Genomic DNA, 12,911 nt, shown 5'->3' with positions numbered 1-12,911 from the left:
CGGCAAAGTGTTTGACTGTGTGTCATTGCATCCCAAACAACTAAAAATAATACAAAACGATATAAAGCAGGCAACGCAGTGGCGCAGTTGATAGTGCTGTCTGCAAGAAGGTCGCTGGTTCGAGCCTAGGCTGGGTCAGTTGGCTAGCTGTGTGGAGTTTGCATGTTCTCTCTGCGTTCACGTGGGTTTCCTCCGGGTGCTCCGGTTTCCCCCACAGTCCAAAGACATGCAGTACAGGTGAATTGGGTAGCTAAATTGCCCATAGTGTATGAGTGTGAATGAGTGTATGAGTGTGAATGAGTGTGTATGGATGTTTCCCAGTTCTGGGTTGCAGCTGGAAGGGCATCCACTGCGTAAAACATATGCTGGATAAGTTGTCGGTTCATTCCGCTGTGGCGACCCCGGATTAATAAAGGGACTAAGCCGAGAAGTAAATGAATGAATGAATGAATGATATGACTAAAGCAATCTCCACTGTGCTGAGCGAGAGCGTTAAACTGAACAGTCACATCATCGATGACGTAAACATGCTCAGGTCCGGTGGGTAAAAATGCAATGTGAGTGCAGGCCGAGGGGGAGAGGGGATGGGGACAATCGCGCTTTGGCACAGTTCAAGGCAACTGTACCTAATGTGAGTGCCCCCTTAATTGTATGTTACAAATATTGTCATCTCTGTGCTTTTGAATAAAACCGTCTATTTAATGAATAAATACAAAAGTCCACTACTACTGATAACGTATAAATTCCAGCATTTCTCATTCCTCTCAGAAACTTCTTTTGGGAAGCAGCTCACATATTTTGGATCTCTAATAACGCATTCTCAGCAAACACGCCAATGTTTTGACTCTTCAGGTTGAAGCCAAATAACACATTGCGATAAAGACCTTCTCAGGAAAGGGGTGGAATAAAAATGAGTTTTGGAGCAAGCGATCGAACAAATGTCAGAGGAAATGTGATAAGTTAACATGACATGTTGTTATTCACCTGAAGGGCTCTGTCTCGTGGACGTCCAGTGCTGCTCCTCGTATTCTGCCTTCTTTCAGAGCCTGAGCCAGGGCTTTCTCATCCACAAGTCCACCACGCGCAGTGTTCACTAAGAAGGCGCCTTGACGCATCTAGATCAGGGAAAAATAATGAGCATAAACAAATGAGGCGGTGATACTAAAGTAATAAGCACCAAGACACTGTGGTTTACAGTGAATTTATCACAGCTAAGTTGTTAAGCATGATATGGAGCCTAAAAACATTTACTGTGTTATAAAATATATCAGAATGCAGTTGGAATTCATGTTATGAAAGCAAAAAAAAAAAAAAAGAAATCATTGAATAGGTCTGTGTGTTTCAAAGGATTTGACATAGATAAGCAAGCAAGATTCTTTTTTTTCAATTCACACAACTTTCAAGTCACACAACTGAGCACAGATATTGATATTGACTTTTTACAGCAGTTTAACAAAACACGAGGTGAACTCTTTCTCCCTTATTCTTATGGACATTTTGTTTTTGATAATTACGGTGTTACTGTAAACAAAAAAAATCGGAGCTTTATTATTATTGTTATTTTACACTAATTTCTGTGCTTTGTTTACCCAATAAAGTGAATCTAATTGGATTTGCTTTGTAAACATTAAATACAATTAAAAACGGTATTACTTTTTATTTCATATATTAAGGTTTTAGTTATGATACTACTAAAATCATTCCACAGAAATCCACAGATTTTTACCAAAATTCTGCGCAGAAATAGCAAAAAAATAAATAAATAAATAAATAAATAAATAAAAATAAAAAAATCGCTGCAGATTCCATCTGGCCCTACTAATGAGCCACTGATTCAATGATCCATTCATTAACATTACTTGTCACTTGCTTCATTTCTAATTATGTCAACAGTTTTGAACAAATCATTTGAATGAATAACACAATGAATTATTAAAGACAGAGACTTGCTGCCACCATCTTACTTTTGGCAGTTTTATTGTCATGATATTTCAGCCATATTACAGCTGAAAATATTATTGTCATGATATTTCAGTCATATTACAGCCAAGGAACATAAAAACATCCTGCAAAAAATCTTTATAATTATTATCATTTCAAGACCCCCCAATTATAGCAATATTTTTGTCAATATTGCACACCCCATTTGCAGAAGTGAATGTGTGCAGGACCTGTTTGATGGTGAAGTCATTGATCAGATGGTGGTTGTGCTCATTCAGACTGCAGTGTAAAGTGACGCAGTCGCTGTGGAAGAGCAGGTCCTGTAGGGTGTTGACTCTCTGCAGCCCCAGGGCGCGCTCCATCCCGTCAGACAGGTACGGGTCGTAGAAGATCACACTGAAGCCGAACGCTTTTGCCCTCAGCGCCACCGCCTGTCCAACACGCCCTGAAGGGTACACAGTATATCACTTTAACCTTGCCTGTAGGTGTTGTTGTATTACATGAGTTCAGTGTAATGCCCGTCACTGACGAGGCGTGGTAAAATGACAACTCTTGTCTACAACAAAACAGCTTTCATTAAAATGATGTGTTTTTTTTGTTAAAGAGATAGATCACTCAAAACTGAAAATTTACTCATTATGTAAACCACCTGAAGTGGTTGTAAACCTTTATGAGTATCTTTCTTTAATTGAACACAAAACAAGTTATTTTGAAAAATTTTAGAAATCGGAAACCATTCACTTCCATTGTAGGAACAACTATGGAAGTCAACGGTTACTGTTTTTTTCAGCATTTTTCTAAACATTTTCTTTTTTTTTCAACAGAAGAGAACAACTTAAAGAGGTTTGTGATACTATCCCTTTAAAGCACCAGTTTGAAATGTGCATTTTTATTCAATGTTATTGATGCAATCTCAACTGAAGCACGAAGAAAGGGTGGGACATAGAGTAGCCCCTTCCCCTTTTATAAAACAGCCAGCATTTTATTCTATCATAGCTCTGACTGTGATGGTACAAGACTTAATAAGAAACTGAAGTATGAAGTGACGTGAAAAAAAAAAAAAAAAAAAAAACGGTGATCCATGTATTCACAAACTGCAAGTTTTGGATATTTCAGGCTCATATTTTCTAAAAGTGAATTTTGACACTGATTTGGAGCACACTAGTTTATAGTTTATAGCTATCCTTAAAATAAACACACAGTACTGATACTTTCATCTAAAAAACTTTATTTTAATTTCACAATAACTTTAAGTTCTCGATATTCAATTTTAAAATGGAACTTTTCTATGTAATGTGATTTTTACATCATTACTTCACTCTTCAGTGTCTTACGATCCATCAGAAAAGCATTCTGTTGAGCTCATTTGACTCTCAAGATATTTTATCATTATTATCAATGCTGAAAACCGTTATACTGGTAATCTTTTTTCTGGAAACCAAGTTACGGTTATTTTATAAAATAGTTTTTTTGGAATTCTTTTAAAAACAGAAAAAAAGTCAAAGTAACATGATTTATTTTTAAAAATGCTATATTAAACATTATAAAATGTTTTTACTGACACGTTTGCACAATGTAATGTTTTCTTGCAGAATAAAAGTATTTATTTACTTTAAAATTAATCGTATTTATGCTAAACTTCTACAGAATATCTTAAATAAAGAAAAGTTATTATTAAAGAAAAATAATATAGAAAATGAACACAGCATAAAAAGTTGTACAAGTTGATCAGAAAAAAAGAAAATCCTTAATAGTAAGCCCTGAAATCTGTATCACTTTCTTTTTGGTCTGTAAACAGTCCTTCAGGCCCTGTTTACACCTGTTATTTAAGAGGCATCTTCATGGGTCAGATTACAAGTGGATGAGTGAGCTTGTCTACTTTTGTGATTGGTAGGGGACATGTGAGAAAGTGCAGCAAAACAACTTCTTCATACTTCCGCGCATTGCACCAAAACACTCAATCTAAATCACAGTTGTCACCATATCCTATACATTCACTTGCTTTCCTGCTGGCTGCGTAAAGTTGGTTTGTTCACTCAATAGTACTTGTGTGTCACACTGAGCTTTCCTGCAAACATTGAGAAGCGAAAAATAGGACTTAAAGGTGTTGATGAAATGCGAACAGATTTGAAACAGTATCCACTTAATAGCAAGTGAAAACGATATTGCATCTCTGTTCAGTTGTTATTTTTATAAATATTTATGCATCACAATTAGAATTGTTCATGTTTTTGTTGTTTCCAGCTTTAAATTTACATTTACAGACACTAAAATTGCACAAACAAATACTTTAGATCTAATTTAAGCCAAGTTCAGACAACAACATTTTTCCCTGATTTCACCACAATTTGTTTGATGCAGGGTATTCGTAAACAACAAATAAGCGATGCAATATTCCTTCTCATACAGCGTGTCATAATGCATGACAACCGATTAGGGCTGCACAATATTATCGTAATGGTGATAAAAGTGTACAATACATGCATCTCAGATATGTGTAATAAATTACATTTATTTTATGCATCTGCTGTTTATCTAAATTTGACCAAGCAGATAGGGCCTTACTATCTTTATCCCCGACCTCCCCATTAGTTCCTGTTCTGCTGTTGTTTGGAGCAGCCCAAAGGTGAACCCAGAGCCGAAAATAACTACTTAAGACGGGAGTCAAGACAAGAGTGAAAAATGACAACAGCCAATCAGAATCAGAATATCTGCTGAGGTAGTACGGTCAATTTTGTTGTTTTGAAAAAACAAACAGTAGGCCTGATGACCTACTACCACTGGCGAGATTCTGTAGTGGCATCCAATGGACACTTTCCTATCCCATGAAGCCATGCAAGAGATGCAAAAGATATGGGTAGGTCATGTAATAATGACAAATGTCCGAAACATCTGAATTCCGCTCATTCATTCATTTTGCTTCGGCTTTTGCTCGTCTCTGATTTATCAGAGGTCGCCACAGCGGAATAAAACCGCCAACTATTCCAGCATATGTTTTACACAGCGGATGCCCTTCCAGCCACAACCCAGTACTGGGAAACACCCATACACTCTCATATTCACACATGCACTCATATGCTAAGGCCAATTTTGTTCACACAATTCCCCTATAGCTCATGTCTTTGGACTGTGGGAGGAAACCGGAGCACCTACAGGACCACCCACACGAACACTAGGAGAACATGCAAACTCCACACAGAAATACCAACTAGCCCAGCCGGGACTCGAACCAACGACCTTCTTGTTGTGAAGCGACAGTCCTAACCACCAATTCCACTCATAATACGTTAATAATAATATGAATATGATTAGTTTCTAACTGTATTTGACACCCCTACTGTATTTTGGATGCATGAAATGAATCTACTTATCTGCAGTTTTTGTTCAGAAAACACACACATACATATATATATGGGAAACACTCAAAGGAACAATTACAGAGACATTTGTAATGTATGTGGCTTCTTGACTAAATGTATATCAGCGGCAAGTGATCATGAAGCATATTTGCTACTTGCGACACACCAAGATTTTATCAAAACTAAATCGCATAATTGGACAGTCTTAGTCTTAATAAGGCTTTAGACCAGGGGTTGGGAACCTTTTTTTAGCACAGAGCCATTTCTGATTTTTTTTAATCAAATGTATTTTTTAAAGAGCCATTGGGGGTGTGTATATAACAAAACCTTTATTTAGTCATAAACAAAACCTTTGTTTATGTTCATGCAAACTCAAAAATAAACAAATTTTATGCATCACAATGTATGAACAAAGGACAATTTAAAGAATTTTTTTTGTTTGCCATTACCCCTTTTTGGTGTCACGATTCAGGTTAAACCACAGCATCACATATGCGCATTGGTTAAAAAGTCATTTTATTGTAAACTGAGTTCTTATTCATTTTGCTGTAGAAAATACAACAAAAAGGGAATTGTAATTGTCTTTTCAATAAGACACTGATTTCTAGTGACAGTTATAATTTTTTAAAGTTTCAAAAATTATTGAAGAGAGACAGCTGGAGAGCCACATATTTTTGTTCAAAGAGCCATATGTGGCTCCCGAGCCATAGGTTCCCTACCCCTGCTTTAGACGATGTTTCTGTTATTGCACACTGCCCGCCAAAACATATGTTTTTAAATCACTATCATTATTGTGCTGTCGCGTAACATTTACATAGCACATTTTTAAATACGGATTGTTTTCAATACATCTCAATACAGCATAATTTACCCTAAACGCTCTAGACCAGGGGTCTCTAGCTCGCGGCCTGCGGGTCATTTACGGCCCCCTCTCCTCCTCCCTCCGGCCCGCAACTGACATCAAAATTATAACGAGACGTTGATGTTTTTGAATCACTCTCATTGTTGTGCTGTCACCTATAGCCACTTGTGGTTTTGACTCCCCCACCTATAGGACATTTAAAGTACTGCATTATATTATACTGTATTTCAGTTGTACTTTCGTTTTTTTCTCAGTGTGCAGTCGAGAGTAAAGCACATGCAGATTATTTCTGTGGCTGATTTAAACGTTTATTTTTAACGTTTTTTTTTTTCTCTTTTTACTAAAACTATTTTTGCAAATATTCAAGGGTCTTTTTGATCATTATTATATTATTATATTAACTGATTTTGATTACTATCAGTTTTATATCACCTGTATTTTGTTTAACAAACACTTTTACATTGCTTACACATTACTGATGGTGTAACAAATATGCAAATTTTGCTCATTCGATTCAAATAAGCTGCGTCCCAAATGGCACACTATGCACTTATGCACTTTGTACTTACGCACTTAAACACTCAACAGCATAGTATATGAATGTAGTGTTGTCCCAAATGGAACACTAATGTTTTTTTACTTAGCGGAGTTCCCTGATAATGTTGGACTGTGGGCAAATTAGTAAAATTAATGACCAAAGTACCAAAAAATACCTGCCATGAGTATAACTCATTCATCTTCGTAGAACAATTTTGCTTTCACAATCCAAAATAAATAAAGTTATCCAACATGTGTGCCCGATAGCTCCGCCCCTTCCGCTACATGAGCAAAACTGCGGTCGTTGAGTACGTGTAGTGTCCAACATAACACACCTTATGTTGTTTTCAGTGTGAATGCACTACTTACACTATTTATACTACAAAATGGCGTAGAATAGTTCATAAGTATACGATTTGTGACGCACCTACAGTCTCATTTCATAGATTTTCCTCATATGCATGTTGAGATTTGTATGAAAACTATGTATATTTTACTGCTAGTTGAATTAAACATGTTAAAGTAAATCTGAACAGAGATGTATAGTAACGAAGTAGAACTACTTCACTACTGTACTTAAGTACTAAAAGGCTGTATCTCTACTTTACTGGAGTATTGTTTTTTCTCCTACTTACACTTTTACTTCAGTAAATATTTTCAATGAGTTTAATACTTTCACTCCGATAGATATTTTTATGTGCTGCATCGTTACTCGTTACTAGGGGTGTCAAAATTATTGATATCGGTTCAGGAATAGATCATAACCGATTATTACGTACTGACGTCGTTTATCTCCTATGCGCGATGTTGCAGTAGAATACTATGGCGAACGATGCGAGGGCGAATAAATAACGCTCTTACTACAATGAAGGCGGCACAGCACACGAGCTGCTATTTCACTACTACGGAGAAATGCTGTAAAACTCCATCTTTACCTCTCTCTCTCACTTTGGACATTTGACCCGCTGGCGTATTTGTGAGGTAACTTTTCCTCTCCTCTTGGCTGTTAAAGCGATACTTGTGGATCCAGACACGAGCGTGCCCGAGGTACAAGATTTCTTCCTTGTGTCTATTATGGATTACCTGTGATAACCGCGTATTATGCGTAATTGCGCATACCGCGGCTGTTCTTCACGCCATCGGAGTGGATTACGGAGTGTTTTTGTGACACACAACTTTGAAAGGTGTGTGTTAAACCTGTTATAGTCTGTCAGATCTGTGATTCAAGCGTGAGAGAAATACAGTATCGTAAGCAGTGTTTCAAAAAAACATATTTAAAATAAACAAAAAAATACGATGTCTTTTAATTGCTTTCTTTTATAACTACATTACACAATACTTGCACTTTTACTTTCAGTACTTGAGTAGTAAATTTTTAAATACACTATTTGCAATACTTAAGTCCAAAAAATGTTGACTACTTTAGTACTTCCACGTGAGTATGGTGCTTAAAGAGCACTTCAACTTCTACTCAAGTCCTTTTTCATAGAGCACTTGTACTTTTCTGGGTCTCTAGTACTTTATACATCTCTGAATCTGAATATATACTTACTTTTCCCCACTTTGTTGTAGTTAAAGTTACCTAAATTGTTTTTGCTGTTCTTACGCTAACTGTTAAACTTTTGGTAATGCAACAATTGGTTGGGATAGAATAATAATATTTATTATTATCATTATTACGACTATTTACATGTCAAAATGCTCATTTAAACAACCATAGATATATTTCAGCATTTGTGTGAAGCCAAAAGCGTGCTGACTTGCATAATCACTGGTGACAGGTAATGCTTGAAATATAAACATCAGGTCTGTTGTCCTAAGATGCATCAGTTTCGTCACTTTTTTCTTATGTTTAAATGTTAAAATGGCCCTCCTATGAACTGGCAGTTACTGAAATGGCCCCCCGCCCATTTGTGTTTGAGACCCCTGATTTAAAGGCTTAATTAGGTTAATTAGGCAAGTCATTGTATAACAGTAATTTCTTCTGCAGACAATCAAAAATATATATAGCTTAAGGGGGCTAATAATATTGATCTTAAAATAGTTTTTAAAATATTTAAACTTGCTTTTATTCTAGCCAAAATAAAAAAAGTATTGGACTATAACAAAAATATTATAGGAAATACAGCAAATTCCTTGCTCTGTATAATTTGGGAAATATTTATTAAAAAACGAAAACTGACAGGAGGGTGAATAATTTTGACTTCAGCTGTATTTCGTTTTGAATAATCGTGATTACAATTATGACAAGAATAATCGTGATTATGATTTTTCCCCATAATCGAGCAGCCCTGGTTTGTGTATATGAATACAGAAAAAAACGCATAGCAAAATTTGTGATTTTAGTGTGCCAAGACCTTAAGAGGTTGGTTCTGGCCTGGAATACACAGCAAAGTGGATCAGACTTCATTCTGAGAGTCAAAATGTATTTACGTGAGACAACGCACCCAGTCCAATGATCCCCAGTGTCTCTCCTCTGATTCGGGCTGCTCCAGACGCGACCTCCCGAATCTGTTCCACACTCTGGACTCGCGTGCCTTCCCGGAGAGCCTGGTGCAGCCAGGTGGTGCGTCGGTAGAGATTTAAGATGTGACACATGGTGGAGTCTGCAGTCTCCTCTACTGATGCTGCTGGCATGTTGCAGACGGCTATACCTGCAGATGTGGAGAGGTTACGCTCCTAATACAGAAAATAAACAGACTGCTGTAGAGCATGTGGGATGTAATGGCAAAGCATTACCTAAGTCTCCAGCAGACTTTATGTCGATATTATCAAAGCCGCTCCCAATGCGGACAATTATACGAAGTGCTTTGAACTTTTCCAGGTCCTCCCTCATCAGGGTGATGGTGTGGTACATGAGAGCACCCACTGCTTCATTTAATACCTGAGAATGGAGACAGAAACTACAGTCAGTTTATGTAAAGAAGATAAAAATGTATAACTCCCAATATATAATATATCTCAAGATCAATACTTTATTTTAAATATTTCTAATTGCATACAATGTAAAACAGCATTGCAAGCTTAAACAACTTTCAGAAGTTTAAGCTATGCAAAGACATTCATTTCTAGAATTTCTTCTACACATACATGTTCTACACACACGCACACAGATACACACTTATACATTCATTCTTTTAATGTTGGCCATAAAATATGTTCACTTTTTATTTTATTTTATATTTATTATATATTTTTCATTTTATATTTTTTATTTTATTTTATAAATTTTTTTATTTAATTTAATAAATGTTTTTTATTTGATTTAATATTTTACTTTATTTTATATATTGTATTTAATTTTTTTAAGAATTTTATTAATAATTTTTTTATTTAAATTTTTTTAATTTAATTTAATTTATTTTATTTTATTTTAAATGGTATTTAAATTGTTTCCCCCAAAGACATGCGGTACAGGTGAATTGGGTAGGCTAAATTGTCCATTGTGTATGTGTGTGTGAATAAGTGTGTATGTGTTTCCCAGTGATGGGTTGCAGCTAGAAGGGAATCGGCTGCATAAAACAAATGCTGGATAAGTTGGCGGTTCATTCCGCTGTGGCGACCCCAGATTAATAAAACGACTAAGCCGAAAAGAAAATGAATGAATTTTCTTTAATATTTTTATATTTTATATTTTTTTATTTTATATTTTTTTTTATTAAATTGTATATATTTTATTTTTATTTATTTATTTATTTTATTTTATTTTATTTTATTTTATTTTATTTTATTTTATTTTATTTTATTTTATTTTATTTATTCTGCAAAAAACAACCACCTGTATGTACTTTATCCTGCTTATTATATCGCTACATGCTACAAATGTAAAAACACACAAAACATTGGATCTCATACATGTTTTTTGTATATGCACATTTTAACTTCTCAGCATGATGTCTAGATTTTGAGGATTTTTTGGTCTACTTCACTTTGTCAGGAGGTTATATTCTTATATTCTTGATTGCGAACAGCTGAGGCAGCATTCAGGCCTGAGTGTGGCTAGAGAAATTGAACTCAGGTGTGATGAGCCAGAGTTAAGTTCCGTTTTAAGAGGGAGCAAACATTTTTCACACAGGGCTATGCAGTTTAGTATCTTGTTTTCCCTTAGTAATTAAAACCTTCATTTGAAAACAGCATGATATGCTAACACACAACACAGCACAACATAACATAACATAACATAACATAACATAATATAACATAACATAACATAACATAACATAACATAACATAACATAACAACATAACATAATAATATAATAATATAATATAATTTAATATAATATAATGTAATATAATATAATATAATATAATATAATATAATATAATATAATATAATATAATATAATATAATATAATATAATATAATATAATTCTGTCTTCATTCAAATCCAAATAAACTCCTAAAACCATGAATGTGGCTGTGCGTTTCATTGTCATAACATAATAATGCACCATTTTAAATCTGATGAGAAAATCCTTAGGTGAACTCTTAATTGGAAACTATTACAACAATCACTACACGCCTCCAAGATGTTTTACTGTTAATATGACTCAACATGATGCCACAAGTTTTCACTCTGAATACAAACGTCACTCTACAACTTCACTAATGACACTTCATGTTGATTAATCAGTTTACTTGAATACGCTTGACATAATCTAATAAACCGTCAAATTCAGGAGAAACACGCGCAACATAAGTAGATTTACCACATCATAACTCTGGCTCTAAATGAAAAACATAATTTGCTTTGCCACGGATCAAGAAAAATCTCAGCATTAAGCAATCAGTTTTGGTTTATGAGCTACAAAGCAATGAGATTTTAACAGACATTTTTTACAGTTTTAGTAGACAGTTTTCTTGTCACTTCATCATCTGCTAATAATTCCTCTCCAGACAGACAATTGATTTTACATCTTGAGGAGAATGAATCATCAGTGAACCAGCTAGAACTGAACAAAAACAATAGAAACCATCATAGAAGTTCAAATGGTTTCCACTACAAGTGAAAATGACATACCATCAAATTCTAGGCATCAAAACTAGACAGTTTATTTATTTATTATGCGTTTTGGGACATATTCCATCAGAATTTATTGGTTTTAACAAGCCACCAATAGAAGGCAAACAATTACCAGTAGAGTGGAGACTGATCATTACAATTTATAATTTTGTTTTCAAGAGTTCGCCCTTGCCGATGTTTGATTAGAAAGCATGTTTGGCATGCTGTCCCAGGAAAAAGCCCTGAGCTCGTGAGATCCTCAAGCCTGGGGCTCCCTCCCGTTGTAGGGCGAGAGAAATCTGAGCTCAGGTAGGTCTCGAGAACTCCCCAGCTTGATTATGAATTGGCTATGAAGATTGTATGATGAATTCATTGCCTAAAATGACAATTTAATTTGTCAATTTATTTATGTTACATGTTTTGGTCTGTGGGAGGAAACTGAAGTGCCCGGGGAAAACCCACGCAAACACGGGGAGAACATGCAAACTCTGCACAAAAACGCCGACCTGGCCAGGTAAGGTCTGAGCCAGTGACGTTCTTGCTGTGAGGCAATGATGTTAACAATTGGCCTCCGTGCCACTCTAATAAGGAAAAGGGGAGGAGTAGGGGTGGAGGGGGGATTCTTCAAGACGAAAAAGGCTAGGTAAGATGCTTTGGTTATTTATAGTGATTTAGGAATCGTCTGATTGATGAATTGTGCGTTAGCTAACAAGGAACAGCTGATATTAATCATAAGCGCAGGCTCCTCTCGAAATTAGTTTATAAATAAACTTCACTTATTGAGTGAAAAATACATACATACATGAAATTTATGTATGTAAATTAAATTAAATTAAATTAAATTAAATTAAATTAAATTAAATTAAATTAAATTAAATTAAATTAAATTAAATTATCATTAAATAATTTATTGGTTTTAACAAGATATAAACAACCAATAAAATGCCAAAAAATACCAGTGGAGTGGAAACTGATCATTACAGTTTCTATTAAAACCAATACAATTTCCAGTATAATTTTGTTTTCATTGAGTTAAATTAAATTAAATTAAATTAAATTAAATTAAATTAAATTAAATTAAATTAAATTAAATTAAATTAAATTAAATTAAATTAAATTAAAATATTTTCGATCTATGGGCAATTTAGAAGTGACTGAAAATATGTTTTTAAGGAGTTGCCATGTATCATTAAAAGAGCCATAACT

At 34.8% G+C, this 12,911-nt stretch overlaps 1 protein-coding gene across 2 annotated transcripts in view; it reads right to left on the bottom strand.

Moving 5' to 3' along the window:
* LOC130240325 (C-terminal binding protein 1) overlaps positions 1-12,911 on the bottom strand; it is a 61,526-nt gene that overhangs the window by 9,048 nt on the left and 39,567 nt on the right. For both annotated transcript variants that reach the window (XM_056471795.1, XM_056471794.1), the window contains exons 3-6: positions 9,439-9,583; positions 9,147-9,353; positions 2,172-2,386; positions 985-1,115 (exon numbers count right to left, since the gene is read on the bottom strand). In XM_056471795.1, coding sequence (XP_056327770.1) covers positions 985-1,115; positions 2,172-2,386; positions 9,147-9,353; positions 9,439-9,583 — 698 coding nt within the window. The remainder of the gene's footprint in view (positions 1-984; positions 1,116-2,171; positions 2,387-9,146; positions 9,354-9,438; positions 9,584-12,911) is intronic.

This window comes from Danio aesculapii, chromosome 14 (assembly GCF_903798145.1).
Source record: "Danio aesculapii chromosome 14, fDanAes4.1, whole genome shotgun sequence".
NCBI lineage: Eukaryota > Metazoa > Chordata > Actinopteri > Cypriniformes > Danionidae > Danio > Danio aesculapii.
The sequence above is the reverse complement of the archived record's forward strand: the minus strand, read 5'-3'. Positions and strand labels throughout refer to the sequence as shown.